The sequence below is a fragment of the Schistocerca serialis genome, chromosome 1 (genome assembly GCF_023864345.2).
Source record: "Schistocerca serialis cubense isolate TAMUIC-IGC-003099 chromosome 1, iqSchSeri2.2, whole genome shotgun sequence".
Classification (NCBI taxonomy): domain Eukaryota; kingdom Metazoa; phylum Arthropoda; class Insecta; order Orthoptera; family Acrididae; genus Schistocerca; species Schistocerca serialis.
In genome coordinates, this window is record NC_064638.1 from 279234408 (window position 1) to 279256035 (window position 21628).

General features: G+C 44.2%; 1 protein-coding gene across 1 annotated transcript in view; it reads left to right on the top strand.

The window, feature by feature from the left end:
* Positions 1-319: 319 nt before the first annotated feature.
* The window catches only part of LOC126465925 (uncharacterized), a 405052-nt gene continuing 383743 nt past the window's right edge, over positions 320-21628 (top strand). The window contains exon 1 of the mRNA XM_050096347.1: positions 320-485. Coding sequence (XP_049952304.1) covers positions 326-485 — 160 coding nt within the window. The 5' untranslated portion in view covers positions 320-325. The remainder of the gene's footprint in view (positions 486-21628) is intronic.

The window sequence follows — 21628 nt, forward strand, 5'->3', positions numbered from 1 at the left end:
ACCGATGTCTCAGGATCTATGCACCCAAATTGCGTGAAAATGGAATCACATGTCAGTTCTAGTATAGTATATTTGTCCAATTAATACCCGTTTATCATCTGCATTTCTTCTTGGTGTAGCAATTTTAATGGCCAGTAGTGTATTACCGGCTCGATCACATTACGTAGTGTCGAGAGCAGTAATGGGAATCGGTCGGCCAGCAGGCGAGATAACGGCGGTGGGACGCGGCGGAGGTGACGGCGGCGGCGGCCCGCGAGGCGGGGCCGGCCGCCACATAAAGCCGGTGGCCGCGGGCCCTGGGGCCAGTGCAGCCAGCGCCCCTGCCATGGCCGCCCCCAGCACCGCGCTCCTCTTCCTCCTACTGGCGGCCGCCGCCGCGTCGGCGGCGGAGCAGCAGCTGGCGTGGTGGCAGTCCGGCGTCGTCTACCAGATCTACCCCAAGTCCTTCAAGGACAGCGATGGCGACGGAGTCGGCGACCTCAACGGTAAGGTACCGGGCCACGCTCTTTCGACGTTTCACAAGACATTATAACGGTCGCCTACATCTACATCTACATCTACATTTATACTCCGCAAGCCACCCAACGGTGTGTGGCGGAGTGCACTTTACGTGCCACTGTCATTACCTCCCTTTCCTGTTCCAGTCGCGTATGGTTCGCGGGAAGAACGACTGTCTGAAAGCCTCCGTGCGCGCTCTAATCTCTCTAATTTTACATTCGTGATCTCCTCGGGAGGTATAAGTAGGGGGAAGCAATATATTCGATACCTCATCCAGAAACGCACCCTCTCGAAACCTGGCGAGCAAGCTACACCGCGATGCAGAGCGCCTCTCTTGCAGAGTCTGCCACTTGAGTTTATTAAACATCTCCGTAACGCTATCACGGTTACCAAATAACCCTGTGACGAAACGCGCCGCTCTTCTTTGGATCTTCTCTATCTCCTCCGTCAGACCGATCTGGTACGGATCCCACACTGATGAGCAATACTCAAGTATAGGTCGAACAAGTGTTTTGTAAGCCACCTCCTTTGTTGATGGACTACATTTTCTAAGCACTCTCCCAATGAATCTCAACCTGGTACCCGCCTTACCAACAATTAATTTTATATGATCATTCCACTTCAAATCGTTCCGCACGCATACTCCCAGATATTTTACAGAAGTAACTGCTACCAGTGTTTGTTCCGCTATCATATAATCATACAATAAAGGATCCTTCTTTCTATGTATTCGCAATACATTACATTTGTCTATGTTAAGGGTCAGTTGCCACTCCCTGCACCAAGTGCCTATCCGCTGCAGATCTTCCTGCATTTCGCTACAATTTTCTAATGCTGCAACTTCTCTGTATACTACAGCATCATCCGCGATAAGCCGCATGGAACTTCCGACACTACCTAGTCGTAGATATTGCTATAATCGCCCTATTTCACTCTCATTTACGGAGCTTGTTAGCACTTGATGTTAGGTTGGCGCCATTAAAATGCATTGTGGAAATCGCTGCTGCTTGCTGGATCGCTACTGTGTCTCGAAGGTAATGCTGGCTCTAAATCTGGTTGTCTAGGGGTAAAAAGATGAGGTCCGTGTTTTTGATGTGCTTTTGATGATAAATAATGAGTCTTCAGGTCCAGATTGTATACCGATTAGGTTTCTTTCAGATTACGCTAATACAATAGCTCCCTACTTAGCAATCATATACAACCGTTCGCTCACAGATTGATCAGTACCTACAGATTGGAAAATTGCGCAGGTCTTACCAGTGTTTAAGAAGGATAGTAGGAGTAATCCATCGAACTACAGACCTATATCACTGACGTCGGTTTGCAGTAGGGTTCTGGAGCATATACTGTATTCAAACATTATGAATCACCTCGAAGGGAACGATCTATTGATACGTAATCAGCATGGTTTCAGAAAACATCGTTCTTGTGCAACGCAGCTAGCTCTTTATTCGCACGAAGTAATGGCCGCTATCGACAGGGGATCTCAGGCTGATTCCATATTTCTCGATTTCCGGAAAGCTTTTGACACCGTTCCTCACAAGCGACTTCTAATCAAGCTGCGGGCCTATGGGATATCGTCTCAGTTGTGCGACTGGATTCGAGATTTCCTGTCAGGAGGGTAGCAGTTCGTAGTAATAGACGGCAAATCATCGAGTAAAATTGAAGTGATATCAGGTGTTCCCCAGGGAAGCGTCCTGGGACCTCTGCTGTTCCTGATCTATATAAGTGACCTGGGTGACAATCTGAGCAGTTCTCTTAGGTTGTTCGCAGATGATGCTGTAATTTACCGTCTAGTAAGGTCATCTGAAGACCAGTATCAGTTGCAAAGAGATTTAGAAAAGATTGCTGTATGGTGTGGCAGGTGGCAGTTGACGCTAAATAACGAAAAGTGTGAGGTGATCCACGTGAGTTCCAAAAGAAATCCGTTGGAATTCGATTACTCGATAAATAGTACAATTCTCAAGGTTGTCAATTCAACTAAGTACCTGGGTGTTAAAATTACGAACAACTTCAGTTGGAAAGACCAAATAGATAATACTGTGGGGGAGGCGAGCCAAAGGTTGCGTTTCATTGGCAGGACACTTAGAAGATGCAACAAGTTCACTAAAGAGACAGCTTACGCTACGCTCGTTCGTCCTCTGTTAGAATATTGCTGCGCGGTGTGGGATCCTTACCAGGTGGAATTGACGGAGGACATCGAAAGGGTGCAAAAAAGGGTAGCTCGTTTTGTATTATCACGTAATAGGGGAGAGTGGGTGGCAAATATACGCGAGTTGGGATGGAGGTCATTAAAGCATAGACGTTTTTCGTCGCGGCGAGAGCTATTTACGGAATTTCAGTCACCAACTTTCTCTTCCGAATGCGAAAGTATTTTGTTGAGCCCAACCTACATAGGTAGGAATAATCATCAAAATAAAATAAGAGAAATCAGAGCTCGAACAGAAAGGTTTAGGTGTTGGTTTTTCCCGCGCGCTGTTCGGGAGTGGAATGGTAGAGAGATAGTATGATTGTGGTTCGATGAACCCTCTGCCAAGCACTTAAATGTGAATTGCAGAGTAGTCATGTAGATGTAGATGTATATGTAGAAACCAACAAATATTTAAACTTCAAATATTTATTACTCTGGTGGCCATCTTAATTCCACTGTCCACCAAAGACAATGACACAACACAAAGTAGCACTTCTTTTACACGTTCTTTGCAATGATTATCCACCTCGGACAATAACACACATACACTATACCAAAGTGACATTTAGACTCCGCTCCCGACCATTCTTGCTGCTTGTATTTATAACCTTGTCAAAGTACTACTAAAAAGATATATAGTTTATAAGTCACATGTACATCTGTTATCATAATTTGTGCAGAAAAGTTATTAATTTATATCGGGTGACGTAATTTAACAGGTTATTAAAATGACAGACAGATTTGTTGACTTGACAGAATAATTCTTTGTTACAAAAAGGCCGTTTTTTAGAAGTCGGTCAATTGCCTTCTCTAATTTGCATAAATAAGTAAATAACATGAATTATTAAGAATTACATTGGTTTTCGTCTAAAACAGGAGTGTTTACGTGAATACTGAGTGAAAACGGTCCTAGTCAACAAATTGGTTTCACTGGGTGATTTTTATTTAAGGAGATCCAAAATACGTAAGTTGGCCACTATTTTTCGTACTTCATATTAATTATTTAAGATGAACTTAGTGTTTTTACATGATGACATTTGCTGTATCAGTGATCAAGTGATATTAACTGTTGTGTGGGTCAATTATTCAGTATAACTTAAAGCGTTGACTGTTTATGGAGACATGTTATGCAGTCATTGTTAACATACACAATAACTTTTCTATAATCATAAATACTCGTTAAACTGGTTGAATTTGAAGGGTATTGCATTCTTCGGCAAAGTAAAGTCTTTAATAGGTTCCGTTACAACCTCACCGAAGACCAGGTGCGGTTTTCAACATACTCGACCCGCAGAGGACAGTCTACTTACGAACACACCATGCTTTTTAGTCGATAATTCAACGCAGCGAATGATTCTCGATTCACATAATGGAATAGGCACTATAGATCGCCAAAAGGAGTTTCTGCCGTTTCCTACCTTTCTTGTAGTTGGTAGACAGAAGTTTTGAGCAGGATTTGTAAATATTTCGAGTTCTACATATTTAAGTACTGTATAACATATCACATCTTCGTTTAGATCCTCACTCTGCAAGCCATTCTGCCGGCCGGAGTGGCCGAGTGGTTCTAGGCGCAACAGTCTGGAACCGCGCGACCGCTACGGTCGCAGGTTCGAATCCTGCCTCGGGCATGGATGTGTGTGATGTCCTTAGGTTAGTTAGGTTTAAGTAGTTCTTAGTTCTATGGGACTGATGACCTCAGATGTTAAGTCCCATAGTGCTCAGAGCCATTTGAACCATTTGCAAGCCATTCTATATCCACAATTACGTGATTACTTTTCAATTCACAATTAAGTGCCTGGTAGATGTTTCTTCCAACCACCTTCAAGCCATTTCTCTACATGATGATGATGTTTGGAGGGCGCTTAACTGCGCAGTTATCAGCGCCCATACAAATTCCCAACTTTTGCTCAGGAATGTTGATGAAATGATGAGGACAGTACAAACACCCAGTCATCTCGAGGCAGGTGAATATCCCTGACCCCGCCGGGAATCGAACCCGTGCTCAGGAATGTTGATGAAATGATGAGGACAGTACAAACACCCAGTCATCTCGAGGCAGGTGAATATCCCTGACCCCGCCGGGAATCGAACCCGGGACCCCGTGATCGGGAAGCGAGAACGCGACCGTGAGACCACGAGCTGTGGACATTTTCCACTCTCGAACAGTGCGTGGGAAAACAAATACTGAAATCTTTCCGCGCGATCTCTGATTTCTTTTATTTTATTACAATGATCGTATCTCCCTATGTAAGTAGGTGCCAACAAAATATTTTTTGCAATCGGGGGAGAAAATTTGTGATCGAAATTTCATGAGAAGGTCCTGCCGCGGCGAAGAAATCTTTGTTTTAATGATTGCCTTTCCAGTTTTAACATTTATTATTACTTTTAAACACTGCATTCAGCCGGGAGAATCAATCGTGTGGACAATTTGCTCCTTTTACGAAAGATTGCGAATTTCAGATGTGTACGAAGCCATTTTGGACGATTTGACACAGACTCAGTGATTGCAGGCTCTCTTCGACACAGCTGAAACTTCCCCACTAATTACAGGGCCAACGTGATCATCAAATGATTCAGAAAAAACTCATTCATTCATTCACTCCATAACAAAAAAGTCACAAACCTTATTTATGAAGGAAATTGTGTATTCAATCCATCTCCATTACATGTCCAGATCTCCGTAGATACCACGTCTTAATTATTTTCCGTTTACAGTCTCTTTCTCTTCAAACCGCTAGCGGCACAAATGTTAATTGGCTCGCTTTACCGAGAAGAAAAGCAAAATATGTCTCTCTCAGAAACACGTCAATCCCTCAACAGATACTCCAGAAGCTGTCCTAGTTACCACTCTAACAACCATGGAGAATGCATATATGCATCTCTGTTATTTCAAAGAATAAACGCACTAAAAAATACTTTGGCGTCGTCGAGCTGTCGCCGCATATGTTACGAGAAAATCAGATCAGATACTTTTCCAAAGTGAATGAATGTGGATGGTTTGATTGACAATGATTAATTGGTGCGTGGTAGAGGGTATTTTCTGCGGGGACATTACACAGTCCGTGTATCATATCCGCGGCATTTTCTCCCTTGTTTCCCGATGAACAAAACGTGCTGCCCTTTTTTCAACTTTTCAAAGTATTCCTTCAGTTCCATCTCAAGCGGATCCCACACAGCAGAGCAACACTCCAGAAGAAGATGGACAAGCGTGGTGGAAGTCTCTTTAGTCTCTTTACTAGACGTGCTGCACTTTCTAAGTGTTCTGCCAATAAGAGGCAGTCTTTGGCGTGCTATCCCAACAATATTATCTACGTGATCGTTCCACTTTAACTTATTCATTTATCTAATCCCTATGCATTTAGTTGAGTTTACAGCTTTGACGCTTGTTTATCTGAAATTTATCGAATTATTTTAATGCTCATGTGGATGACTTCACAGTTATCATGATTTAGCGCCAGTTGCCATTTTCCGCACCATACAGATATCTTGTCTAATTCAATTTGCAATTAGTTTTGATGATTTTATAAGACGGTAAATGACAGCATCATCTGCAAACAATGTATCGATGACTTTCCGTCAGTTATTACGAACTGTCACTTTTCTGACAGGGAATCACGACTCCAGTCACACACGTAAGATGATACACCATACGCACCCACTTTAATTTGAAGCCGGTCGCTGTGGCCGAGCGTTTCTAGGCGCTTCAGTCCGGAACTGCGCTGCTGCTACGGTCGCAGTTTTGTATCCTGCCTCGGGCAGGATGTGTGTGATGCCCTTAGGTTAGTTAGGTTTAAGTAATTCAAAGTCTAGGGTACTGATAACCTCAGATGTTAAGTCCCATAGTGCTTAGAGCCATTTGGACCATTTTTAATTATAAATCGCTTGTGAGAAACGATGTCAAAAGCCTTCTGGAAATCTAGAAATATGGATTCAATTTGAGATCACCTGTCATTACATCGTGAGAATCAAGAGCTAGTTGCGTTTCACAAGAACGATATTTTCCACATCCGAATTGCCTATTTGTAAATAAACCGTTTTGTTCGGTTTGATTAATAATATTCGACCAGCACATATGTTCCGGTATCTTGCTGCATATCGACGTTAGTGATATGCGTGTGTAACTCAGAGATTTACTCCTTTTCGTTTCTTGGGTATTGGTGTGACTTGTGCAACGTTCCACTCTCTGGATTCGGATCTTTCTACGACCGAGAGATTGTATATGATTGATAACTGTGGAGCTATTGCATCAGCCGAATCTGGAAGGAAGGCGAGTCATTTCCAATCTGGACCAGAAGCTTTGCCTTTCTTAAGTTTTTCATCTACTTATAGAGCTATAGGTTACTCATGGTGGCAGTTGTTTTTGATTCTACAGTACATGCAGGAAACTACTTCCATTACCACTACAGTGCTCCCCTTTCCTTTTCTGCTCGCGTGTGATGCGTGACACGAACGAATTTCGTTAATCTCCTATATGATCTCGAATATATTCGAATTTCGCGACACGACTAATCGTGAAACGTATGCGGGAGCAAGCAATATGTAACATCATTCATGTTGGGAAGTACGCTCATCGAATTTCTCCACTAAATCTGTCAGCCGGCCGGTGTGACCGAGAGATCCTAGGTTCTGGAACCGCGCGACCACTTCGGTCGCAGGTTCGAATCCTCCCTCGGGCATGGATGTTTGTGATGTCCTTAGGTTAGTTAGGTTTAAGTAGTTCTAAGTTCTAGGGGACTGATGACCTCAGCTGTTAAGTCCCATAGTGCTCAGAGCCATTTGGACCATTTGAACTATACCCGTCACGCACAAAGCGTCTATTGTAGCGTTTGTCGCAGAAGTTTGAAGCACGTGCTCGCAAAACCCTCGCGCTTACTACAAGAACCCGTCACGAAACACGCCGCTCTTCTTTGGATCTTCTCCAAGAGCCATATTCAAGAATCGGTCGAACTAGTATTTTGTGGTTCAGTTCTGTCGTGGATAAAGTACATCCACTTTTCGTACTTCCAATCCTTCCCGCTTCTCGTACAGCTAGCTTAATGTGCTGTTTCGCTTTAGGTCAGTCGGGACGTGTGGTCGTAGATTTTTACGCTTGATCTGTTTGCAGTGACCTATCGTCAATAGTGTAATCTAACAGTATTCGGTCTTTCCATCTATTTTAGCGCAATGTGTTACCTTATTTACGTTAATATTCAATGCCAGTAACTCACTCCTTGACGTGACTACATGCATATCACTGAAGCTTTCTGTCGTTGCAGCTCTCCTAAATACAACAGCATTATCCACGAATAATCTCAAGTACGTCCTAGCTTAGTGTACGATATCAATTATACAGACCATGAACAGCAGTGGCCCTATGAGCCTCCCTTCAGGTACGCCCGAGGTTGCTTTTACTTCTGATGATCTAGCAAACTTATCGTAGACGTCTAAGTAATTGTATCTCATATACCAGGTTCGTACCATTGAGTGCAAAACATGTTAATGTTTAACAGACGTGCTCAGGAAAAGTTGAACTGTGACATACAATAATGGGTCGGCCGGCGTGAAATATTTACGATATGAACCCAACTCATGTATTCCAAAATGAATGAAAGAACGAGAGCCTATACCTTGATAAAAGAATAAATTTATACAAATAATTAAAAGAGGAATTGCAGAAAAAATTAATATATCTTTACCTGGCTATTTCTCAGTTGTTCATTTAATAATACCGTATTACATATTGACAGCGAATCAGAACTAGAAATTTATTTTCGCTGTACTAAGTTAGTTATCCTACCGTCATCGACGGCTATGTAATACCGTGCAAATATGAATGGACTAGAAAAAAATTTAAAGTACACGAAAAGTGTCTTTAACAAAAACTGATTGGCATCGAGCATACAGGTTTAGAAGATGTAGAATTATTATTTTTCCAAATTTACAAATGTATTATGTTATATTTTCTTAATGTGTTGACACTATGAAAATAATATCATAAACGATAGTCAGTTCTTTCGTTCAAGTAAAATTACATAGCAATCATAGCTTCAAGGTGGTAATTATTCATCTTATTTTAAAAATTATCCAACCCCACGCTCGTTAGCTGTAAAAATACGAACAGATGGTGTCGTCAATCTGTTACCCATCTCCATTGACAACGTCCAGAATATACGCAGTTGCGTCGCCATTCAACCATATGGTACCTGGTTCCAGAATATGATCTGTCGTCAGAGTTTTACCAACAAGGAAGTAGTTACTGACCACCAGAAATAACGCTTTTTCCTCTCCCAGAATTTGGTAACCACTCCGCAGTGTCGCCAAGGCAAAGAGAAGACGTGACACTCATGATGGTGATGTATCCGTGATGTGACCTGTGCGTTAACCACTACGCCACCTCGTTATGTGCCTGTAAATGCTTATATTTGGATAGAAATGGCAGATCGCTGTCGTTCTCTCTCTCTCTCTCTGTACGCATGTGTGTGTGTGTGTGTGTGTGTGGGAGGGACAGTCAGAGGAACAAAGAGAGAAAGACAATTTGAGAGGGAGAGTTGGAGCAAGAGAGAGGGGGTGAAAGTGGAGGAGGGTGATGGAAAGGCAGGAGAGAGGGGTGAGAAAAAGTTCATGAGAGGGAGGGGAGGAAGGAGGGAAGAGTAGCGAAGAAAGGGAGAACGAGAGGGTTAGAGAGTGATGGAGGGAAGGAGAGAGGTGTGACGAAGTGCAAATGGAGGTGAGGCAGAGAGAGAGAGAGAGAGAGAAGGGGGAAGGAAGGGGGTGAGGAAGCGAAAGAGGAGGAGAGTGGAAAGAGAAAATGGAGGGGAGAGATTAAAAAGGGGAGAGAGAGTGAGAAACGGAGAGAAAGAGGGCAGAAGAGAAGTAGAGAGGTATGTGGGAGAGGGAGAGAGAGGGGGGAGAGAGAGAGGGAGAGAGAGAGAGAGAGAGAGAGAGAGAGAGAGAGAGAGAGCGGGAGAGATAGGGTAGAAAAAGAGGGGAGAGAGAGAGAGAGAGAGAGAGAGAGAGAGAGAGTGAGGAATGGAGGCAAGAGAAAGGAAAGCAAAATAAAAAGAGAAATAGATGAATAGGAAGAAAGAGAGAACGAATGTATGTGTGAAGGAATATATTTCTGAATTTGACTATTAACACTGAGAAAGTGAACCAATTTGGCAATTAAGACTGAGAAAGTGTACAATGGTAACCGACCTCCAGTATTTTTCCCACTGCTGCTTGTTGTTAATACATGATGCATTGAAAGTAGTTTTACCAGGTCGTCACATACTATGACATTATCTTGCTGCGATAGCAAAACCTAGTGATAAATGAGCTTTCATTCCGAAGACGTTAGAAAATAACTACTAGTGTAGTTAGCTTGTACTATCGTAAGATCTGTGCAAGGCTAACTTTAAGTAGCAGCATTTACAGTATTTCTATCCAAGGTGTTTCGCGGAAATTCGGCACAAATACTGCTTGTGGCTAGTGAAACGCAGCGACTTGTTCCACCGGCAGCAGTAGTGGCCTAGCACCTTACAGTCAGGTCCTGTGCTAAGGCTTGTTGCGATCTCTTGCGAAACAGGAAGTCCTCTTGGCACCCACAATATCACAACAAAGCGGTCATTGTGCACGCAATTGAAGAACTATGTCACTTGCTCCGCGAGAGAACGTGTCGGGCCAAACTAGGGATAGTTTACTCACGCCGATGTCTGCGATGTAGTTACACCATTGCCAGAATCGCTTCTCTGAATGTCACAATGACATCACGTTACCGCAGTGTCAACCCTTCGTGCTGAAAACGCTGTGCCTGCGCATGCTGGCAGTGAATCCAATAGCATCGAACACTGAAATACATACAAGCTTTAACGCTTGTACTTCATCACACGTAACACGAGCATTTCTTTAACACGTGCAATAACGTTATCTCCTTACTGTCAGAATGGACGTGACCATGTGTGTTGCCTAACGAACCGTACAGGACTTGCTTGGAACCATTTGGAGACGAGTTTAAAGGTGTTCGTAATGAATCATACTGGCAGATTAAAATTCGATGCCCTTCGTGGCCAAGCGCCATTCAAGCACGCCTCGCGACCCGACCTCACAGCTTTACTTGCGCCAGTAACTGTTCTCGAACCTTCGGCAGAGCACTTGTCCTGAAGATTCTAAATTCGACTTGCAGTTCTAGATACAGGTTTAATCAGGTAGGAAGTTTCAGGTCAGCACACACTCCGCTGCAGGATGAAGCTTCATTCTGGGTATTTGTAATGTTTTAATACTGAATTAATTTGGATTAATTGAAATCAAACAGACGATCGACAGTTCACTAGGTAATAGGCTATTGTAAACCTACCATGTGCTATGCCGCAACTACAATATCATCTCACCTAACACCTTAAAAACTATCACTTGTGAATGAAGAGAAATTATCAGCTTGTCTACTACCGTTAACTAGAATGTGTTTCCTCATAGTAATGCATACCTCTACTACTAATTATTCAAAACTAGACACACTTTTGCATTAACTTTGTATACTAACTTTCCGATAATATCTATTTGCAGCAGACGTAGAAATGCTATTTTGCAACAGCTCACCATCGAAAAAAAAAAACAGTAGGCACAACGAACAGATAAAAACCAAATGTTGTGTGACGAGGGCCTCCCGTCGGGTAGACCGGTCGCCTGGTGCGAGTCTTTCGATCTGACGCCACTTCGGCGACTTGCATGTCGATGGGGATGAAATGACGATGATTAGGACAACACAACACCCAGTCCCTGAGCGGAGAAAATCTCCGACCCAGCCGGGAATTGAACCCGGGCCCTTTGGATTGACAGTCTGTCGCGCTGACCACTCAGCTACCGGGGTCGGACAACGAACAGATATACGAGGGTAAGTCAATTGATATTCGCAGAGTAGTTATAAAATTTTATTGTAATCAAATAGGAAACTTACAAGAACACCATTTTTCGACATAGTCTCCTTGCGTTTCAACACACTTGGTCCATCTTTGTACAAGCTTCCTGATGCTTTCATAAAAGAAGGTTCTCGGTTGAGCTGCGAACTTCTTTCACTGCTTCGTCCGAGACAAATCGACGGCCCTTTAAGGCTTGTTTGAGTGGACCAAACAGGTGATAATCAGAAGGGGCAATATCGGGACTATATGAAGGATGATCCAGAACAAATTTGAGCTTCTGGAGCGTTTCAGCAAAGTGGGCAGCAGCACAATACCTTTGGACAGCATTCCTTGGCGTTTGCTTCGAATTGCAGGCTTTAGCCTGGCAGTAAGCATCTCACTGTAACGTACACTGGTTATTGCTCTGCCCCTTTCCGCATAATGTTCCAGTACTGGACCTTGTGCGCCTCAAGAAACCATAAGCATCAGTTTGCCCGCGGACGGTTGGGTCTTGAACGTTTTCTTGCACGGCGAATTTGGATGTTTCCACTCCATACTCTGCTGTTTACTCTCCGGCTCGTAATGTTGGTCCATGTTTCGTCACCAGTAAAGATTCTGTCTAACAAAGTTGTCCCTTCGTTACCACAGCGATCGAAAGGTTTTCTCCAGATGTCTAAGCGCGCTTGTTTATGAAAATGTGGTTTTGGGACCCATCTTGCACAAACTTTATGAAACCCAAGGCTGTTGTGGATGATTTCGTAAGCAGTACCATTACTAATTTTCAGAAAATGTGCCACTTCGTCAATAGTTAATCGTCTGTCTAAGAGAATCATGTCACGTGAACGCCCAATGGTTTCTTCATTTGTGGCGGTAAGCGGTCGTCCGGCTCCTTCATCGTGCGACCATTTCGGAATTTTTCAATCCATTCGTAGACACTCCGTTGTGGCAAAACACTGTTCCCGCACTGTACCGAAAGTCTTCCGACCACAAAAAACGGATCACTGAACGTTGCTCTTCTTTGGTGCAAACAGACAGCGGAGCAGCCACGATCAACAGCACGGCAGGGATAACGAAACTAACCTAACACAAATCATAATTAAATGGACACCTTAGCTGCAAACAGGCGGTGATACACATCATTGGGGACATGTTGGAAATGTGTGCCCCGACCGGGACTCGAATCCGGGATCTCCTGCTTACATGGCACACGTTCTATCCATCTGAGCCAACGAGGCTACAGAGGATAGCGTGCACCTGCAGGGACACATCCCTTGCACGCACCCCGTGAGACCCACACTCCCAACATGTCCAAACCACTTCATTCGTAGGGCACCTAATAGATGTTTGCCCATGACACTCATTACTCGTGGCAGATTAATCTATCAAGTCCCGTCTATTAGGCGCACTACGAATGTAGTGGTGTGGACATCTTGGGAATGTGGGTCTCACGGGGAGCGTGCAAGGGATAAGTCCCTGCAGGTGCACTATCCTCTGTTCCCTCGTTGGCTTAGACGGATAGAGCGTGTGGCATGTGAGCAGGAGATTCCAGGTTCGAGTCCCGGTCGTGGCACACATTTCCAACACGTCCCCAATGATGTATACAACACCTGTTTTCAGCTAGGGTGTCGATTTATTTATCATTCTATTCTAGGCTTCATATATAACAAACCTAGCAGCTTGAAAATTGAAAAGATATAACAACAAATAAACAAAGCATGCTCATCAACGTAAAACGGCAATACTACCAAAATAACCAAAAATTTAACTAAATTGCGGATAATAATTGACTTACCCTCGTACATTGGTGTGCGAAACTTGAGGATGAAAGTAACTTTCGCATGATGTGTCCCTGCTAAGTAATATAACTAGATGAAACTTGGACCATATTTAGAATTTATTACTTCAGTGTAGTACGGAAGGTAAACGAGGGAAATAAACTGTGAGGCGAAAAGAAATGATTCTTTTATTCAAAGACAAAAATTACACTGAAGTCACCACGATTTATGATGGGAGCCTGGAGATTACAAAAGGTGGGACATGGTACTTAATAGGGTATGTGGTCACAACGGACCGCACTGCATGCCCTGCGACGTGCTGCCACGTTAGCCAGAAGGTTGGCAAGCAGTTCTTGTGGTAGGTCATTTCCATTCCTCCGCCAGAGCGGTTGACAACTGATGCATGGTCGCTGGTCCATCTGTTCATCTCTCATCAACGCATCCCACACGTAGTCGATGGAATTTAACTCTGGGGGAACAGACAGGCCAGACCATGCGCCGAATACACTCTCGTTGCGAGACTTCCTTCGCCTGTGCTGTTTGATACGGTCGTGCGTTGTCACCCACAACAATAGATACACAGCCGGGTAGAGCCCTGAAAAGATGGGCATTGTAAAGGTCTACAGTGTCACAATAACACTGAACGGTTAGTGAACCAAGATGAAATATTTCGAGGTCAGTACGTTCATGCAACATAACGCCTTCCCACAGCCGGCCGGTGTGGCCGAGCGGTTCTAGGCTCTTCAGTCCGGATCCGCGTGACCGCTACGGTCGCAGGTTCGAATCCTGCCTCGGGTATGGGTGTGTGTGATGTCCTTAGGTTTAAGTAGTTCTAAGTTCTAGGGGACTGCTGACCTCAGACGTTAAGTCCCATAGTGCTCAGAGCCATTTGAACCATTTGAGCCTTCCCACACCATAACACCTAGACCAACAAAACGATCATGTTCGACAATGTTCTTGAGAGTATTGCGTGTTCCACCTCTCGCCACATAAGGCACCCAGGAGCATTCTTGATTTACTTACACATCACAGAAACCCATCTCTGTAAGGTTCATAGAATACTACTGATGTAACAGCACCTAAGAAGGCGACCGCGGAAGTTGCGCAATGTGTCGTCACCCACACGTAACGCGAGAATTAAGGTCAGCGCCGTGGATCATGGCTGCCGCGAAAATTCTCACACTTGGATGCTAACAGCTGTCCTTTGTCACCTGCTGATGACCTTACTCTTCAGCAAAGGTTCTCGCCTACGTAGTCTGTGTCGGTAAAACATGCCTGAGGGTGCCGTTCTACCGGCAGCAGTCACCAAAACGAACCACACAAAAGCTAGCACTACAACAGCCCTCAGATGAAATGTGTACGCTTTTATCACACTGTGTTAAATCTGTACAATACAGCACGTAACAAACGCAGTACTCTACCTTTAAATAACGTCTTGCGTAATGGTACCCAGTACACGATCGATAACGAGTGTTCCTAGAGACAAGAGACTCTCAGGGCTGTACCAGGGAAGCGTGAGACGATTGCTGTCGTTCTCTATGTACATAAATGACATGACGGACAGGGTGAGGATCAATGTGGGGCGGTTTGCTGACGGCGTTGTAACGTGCGGGAAGGAGTCGCTGTCGAGGGACTGTAGAAGGGAAGATCGTGACTTAGACAGAATTTCTACTTGGTGTGATAAATGGCAGCTAGATCTAAATGTAGTAAAATGTAAGTTAATGTAGATGAGTAGGAAAAAGTCCCGTAATATTCGAATACAGTATTAGTAATGTGTTGCTTCACACAGCCACGTCGGTTAAATACACTGCTGACCATTAAAATTGCTACACCAAGAAGAAATTCAGATGATAAACGGGTATTCATTGGACAAATATATTATACTTGAACTGACGTGATTACTACCCAGAACAACCACCTCTCGCCGTAATAACGGCCTTGATACGCCTGGGCATTGAGGCAAACAGAGCTTGGATGGCGTGTACAGGTACAGCTGCCCATGCAGCTTCAACACGATACCACAGTTCATCAAGAGTGGTGACTGGCGTATTGTGACGAGCCAGTTGCTCGGCCGCCATTGACCAGACGTATTCAATTGGTGAGAGATCTGGAGAACGTGCTGGCCAGGGCAGCAGTCGAACATTTTCTGCATCCAGAAAGGCCCGTGCAGGACCTGCAACATGCGATCGTGCATTATCCTGCTGAAATGTAGGGTTTCGCAGGGATCGAATGAAAGGTAGAGCCACGGGTCGTAGCAAATCTGAAACGTAATGTCCACTGTTCAACGTGCCGTAAATGCGAACAAGAGGTGACCGAGACGTGTAATCAATGGCACCCCATACTGTCACGCCGGCTGATACACCAGTATGGCGATGACGAATACACGCTTCCAATGTGCGTTCACCGCGATGTCGCCAAACACGGATGCGACCATCATGATGCTGTAAACAGAACCTGGATTCATCCGAAAAAATGACGTTTTTCCATTCCTGCACCCAGGTTCGTCTTTGAGTACGCCATCGCACGCGCTCCTGTCTGTGATGCAGCATCAGGGGTAACCGCAGCCATGATCTCCGAGCTGATAGTCCATGCTGCTGCAAACATCGTCGAACTGTTCGTGCAGGTGGTTGTTGCCTTGCAAACGTCCCCATCTGTTGACTCAGGGATCGAGACGTGGCTGCGCGATCCGTTACAGCCAGGAGGATAAGATGCCTGTCATCTGGACTGCTAGTGATACGAGGCCGTTGGGATCCAGCACGGCGTTCCGAATATTCCCTCCTGAACCCACCGATTCCATATTCTGCTAACAGTCATTGGATCTCGACCAACGCAAGCAGTAATGTCGCGATACGATAAACCGCAATCGGGATAGGCTACAATCCGACCTTTATCAAAGTCATTTCTCCTCCTTACGCGAGGCATCACAACAACATTTCTTCAGACAACGCCGGTATTGCGTATGAGAAATCGGTTGGAAACTTTCTTCATGTCAGCACGTTGTAGGTCTCGCTACCGGTGCCAACCTTGTTTGAATGCTCTGAAAAGCTAATCATTTGCATATCACAGCATCTTCTTGCTGTCGGTTAAATTTCGCGTCTGTAGCACGTCATCTTCGTGGTGTAGCAATTTTAATGGCCAGTAGTGCTGTTTCTAGGAGTAACGTTGTAAAGTGATATGAAATGAAAACGAGCATGAAAGGATTGTAATAAGAAAGTTGAATGGCCGATTTTGGTTTATTGCAAGAGTTTTAGGAACGAATATGTCACCTGTGAAGGAGACCGCATATAGGACGCTGGGGCGGTACATTCTTCAGTAGTACTCGAGAGTCTGGGCCCCTGTGAGGTCGAATTAATTGAGGACATCGAAGCAACTAGGTTCGATGAACACGCGAGTATTCTGAGGAGCTTCTTGAAATCAAGTGGAAATCCTGGATGGAAAACAACGTTCTTTCCGCGGAAAATTTAGAGAAATGGAATTGGAAGGTGGCTTGCCACCAACTTACATTTCGCGTAAGGACCACAAACATAAGATAGGAGAAATTTGAATTCGTGTTGAGGCATATAGACAGTCGTTTTTCTCTCGCTTTGTTTGCGGGTAGAACAAGAAGGCATATGACTAGTAGCGGTATCAGGCACCCTCCGCCACGCACCGTACGATGGCTTGCGGAGTATGTACGAAGATGGAGCTGAAGGTTGTTCAAAAGTCGATCTCCATGATCACAGTAGTGTGTACAGCAACGCACCATCAACTGACACACTCAAAATGGAGTTTGCGTACTACGAGGTGCGGCTAGAAAAAAACCGGACTGATGCTGGAAAAAGCATTTATTTACAATTATTTACAATTTCATGTTATCTCCTTCAATGAACTCTCCTCCTCGGTCTCTACACCGCTCCATACGAATTTTCCACTGTTCATAGCAATGTTGCAGATCATTTTCGGTAAGTCCATACATTACTTCCGTCGCTTTTTCTTCTACTGCTTCAACAGTCTCAAATCTAGTTCCTTTCAAAGCTGACTTGACTTTAGGGAAAAGAAAAAAGTCACAGGGGGCCAAATCAGGTGAGTAGGGTGGATGATCTAAGATGGGAATGTTGTGTTTTGCCAAAAACGTCTTCACTGACAACGCACTGTGAGCTGGGGCATTGTCTTGGTGAAGGATCCATGACTTTTTTCTCCACAAATCGTTCCGTTTTCTCCGTACTCGCTCACGTAGGGTAGCCAAGACGCTAATGTAGTAATGCTGATTCACTGTTTGTCCCTCTGGTACCCAATCAATGTGCACAATCCCTTTGATGTCAAAAAAAAAAAAAAAAAAAAAAAACAATCATCATTGCCTTGAATTTCGATTTTGACATTCGTGCTTTTTTTTTGTCGTGGAGAACCAGGAGTTTTCCAATGCATCGATTGGCGTTTAGTTTCGGGATCGTAAGTAAAAAACCACGATTCATCGCAAGTAATAACATTTTGTAAGAAGGTGGGATCACTTTCAATGTTTTCCAGGATGTCAGAACAAATCATTCTTCGGCGTTCCTTCTGTTCAGTTGTGAGACACTTTGGAACCATTTTTGAACACACTTTGTTCATGTTGAAACTTTCATGAAGAATCTGCCTAACACTTTCCTTGTCAACTCCTGTTAACTCAGACACTGCTCTGATTGTTAAACGGCGATCTTGTCGAACAAGTTTACCGATTTTTTCAATGTTTGCATCAGTTTTTGCTGACAATGGTCTGCCAGTGCGAGTGTCATCACTGGTGTCTTCGCGGCCATCTTTAAATCGTTTAAACCACTCAAACACTTGTGTTCGCGATAAACAATCATCGCCGTACACTTGTTGTAACATTACAAACGTTTCACTTGCAGATTTTCCTAGTTTGAAACAAAATTTGATGTTAACACGCTGTTCTTTCTGTACACTCAACATTTTCCGACGCACAGACAAAACGTCAACTACTTAAAACAGACGCCACGGGCAGACTGAGTGCAGGAGGCAGATGAAACTCGAGCAGTAGGCGGAGCGAGAGTCACGTGACAGACCACGCGACTTTCAGCCTTATTGCATTCGTTTTATTGTTTCACCAGTACTAGTCCGGTTTTTTTCTAGCCACACCTCGTATTTCCGCGGCTGTGACAATCCTAGAAACCCATGTCATCGCCCGGAGTCTCGTATACTAGGCTTTTCATATGCCTCCAGACGAAGCAGTCCATTGATGTCATGTCTGGAGACTGAGCAGGCCACGAAACAGATGCCACTGCGACCGGTTCAAACGAAATGTAATTACTCCGACGAACCACCAGGCAGCACACGTCCCTTAAACTAAAATACTCGTACAGTAGTTTGGAGTTAACTGCTTCTTGTCCTCATGAAGATGGAACATATTTTTACGGACAGTATTTGATCACCAAGAAGCGGAGCAGTGGTGACGAAAGATTCCTGACTATCAGACTTTGAGCCAATGCCCTGGATTAAATTCCAAAACTCTCTCGTTAACTGAATGTATGTGACACTGTTGATGGTGATCCGACTGTGTGCTGCTTGAAAGGAACAGTCTATTTGCCAGCACCTGGTTTATCTTCCTTTTTACAGCCATTGTAATCGCGTACCCTCAACAATGACTCGCATTTGAGAAGCAATTGTCATACAGCGTTAGGAGAGAGGCCGTTATGTGCGGGGGAAGAAAACCTATTCCGATTCGTTGCTTGCATCTACCCATCTGGGTGTCCCAGTCAACAGTGCATTACAACTTTTCCATTTTTTCCTGTAATACGAGAGCTATCATAGAGCGAGATGTCATAGTTATGACGGGTCAGAAATAATTTCCAATTTTCAACTTGTCAGGGCTCTCCTGTCCAAACCATAGACCCCTTCAGAAATATACCCACTGAAGATGGAGGACAAGATCCTAAAATTCCGTTTTCAAAATAACTGAACTGTCGAGTTTTCATACGCACTCGAAGACAAAAAACGACATAACATAAAGGAATTATCCGAATGAGACAGAAATTATTAGACATGATGTACATGTACACATAATTTGAGAAAAAATGGGTGATTTATTCAAGAGGTTAAAATGGCTCTGAGCACTATGGGACTTAGCATCTGCAGTCGCCGGCCGGAGTGGCCGAGCGGTTCTACACAATACAGTCTGGAACCGAGCTGCTGCTACGGTCGCAGGTTCGAATCCTGCCTCGGGCATGGATGTGTGTGACGTCCTTTAGTTAGTTAGGTTTAAGTAGTTCTAAGTTCTAGGGGACTGATGACCTCAGCAGTTAAGTCCCATAGTGCTCAGAGCCGTTTGAACCATTTGAACCATCTCAGGTCATCAGTCCCCTAGAACTTAGAACTACTTAAACATAACAAACCTAAGGACATCACCCACATCAATGCCCGAGGCAGGATTCGAACCTGCGACCGTAGCGGTTGTGCAGTTCCAGACTGAAGCGCCTAGAACCGCTCGGCCACACTTGCTGGATATTCAAGAGGAAGAGCTTTACAAATTGACGACGTCAGTAACTTAGTGGTCCACCTCTGGTCCTTATACAAGCAGTTATTCGGCTTGGCATTGATTGGTAGAGTTGTTGCGTGACCTCCTGAGGAATATTATACCAAATTCTGTCCAGTTCGCGTGTAGATCGTCAAAATCCCGACCTGGTTGGAGGTCCTTGCCCATAAGGATCGAAACGTTCTCAAATGGGGAGAGATCTGGCAACCTTACAGATTAGGGCAGAGTTTGGCAAGACCGAAGAAATGTAGTAGAAACTCTCGCTGTATGTGGGCGGGTATTATCTTGCTGAAATGTATGTGCACGATGACTTGCCATGAAGGGCAACAAAACGGGCGCTGAATATCGTCCACGGACCACTGTTTTGCTAGGGTGCCGCGGATGACCATCAAAGCGGCCTTGCTATGAAAAGGAATGTATACGCTCCAGGCCCTGCAATTCCCGTACATTAGGGGCCGGCGGTGTTCGGACGCGAAGCTAGTGCGTGATAGCGTCCCAGATGTGGTCCATCGGATTCTGATAAGGTGAACTTGATAGCCAAGCTATCAACCTGAGTTCACCGTCATACTCATCAACACACTGTGTCACCGTTCCGGCCTTGAGGCTCAAAACCTGGAAGATGTTTCTAAAGAAAGAGAGACTACTGCACATTAGGTATGAAACAACACATAGGGTCACAGATAGAGGTAATCTGAGTGAAACACGTTTTACTGTCAGGAGAGCAATGCATGCCTTCTACCATTACCGTGGCAGTACATTGTCAAAAGATCTTTGAAAACCCCAAGGAAACTCTGAACTAACTTGTTTTAAATGTTCAGAACTGTAAAATTGTACACTTCACGAAACTAAAAAGCGGAGTATCCTATGAATCACAGTTGGAATAGAGCTGTTAGTGGACCAAACTTAGTGTCCAGTCCCTAGTGAATGAGACAGGAAATAAAAACGAGGGTACCAAAGCAAAATCTGAAATCCTTAACTCCGTCTTCGAACGTTCCTTTACAAAGGAAAACCCAGAACAGTTGTCCCAGTTTAACACTCGTACTACTGAAAAGGTAAGTGAAATAGGTATTAGTGTCAGAAGTGTTGAAATCTTTAAAACCGAACAAAGCTTCAGGGGACCTCGGAATCCCTATCACATTCACAAAACCACCATCCAGTATTCTTGAAATCGATTTTCTAAGCGCAAACACAATGAGGTATCGTGAACAGAATGACCTCCACCATGCCAAGCAGCATGTATTTCGAAAACAGCGGTTTTGTGAAACCCAGCCCGCACTTTTCTCACATGGCATACTGAAGGTATCAGATCAAAGCTGACAGGTAGATGCAATGTTTCCTGGTTCCCGAGCAGCATTTGTCTCTGTATCACACCTACGGTTATTGTCATATGTTCGATCATATGGGGTATCAAGTGAAATTTTTGACTGCTTTGAGAAATTTTTGGCAGGGAGGACGCAGAGTCTTATCTTGGATGTAGAGTCATCGTCTGATGTTGAAGTAACTTCGAGTGTGCCCTAGGGAAGTGTGTTGGGAACCTTGCTGTTCATGTAGTATATTAACGACCTTGCGAACAATATTAATAGTAACCTCAGACTTTTTGCAGATGGTGTCTTTATCTATAATGAAGTACTATCTGAAGGGAGCTGCATAAATATTAAGATAGATCTGATAAGATTTGAAATTGGTGCAAAGACTGGTAACTTGTTTTAAATGTTCAGAACTGTAAAATTGTACACTTCACGAAACGAAAAAGCGGAGTATGCTATGAGTCACAGTTGGAATAGATCAAAACACACGAGTGCCT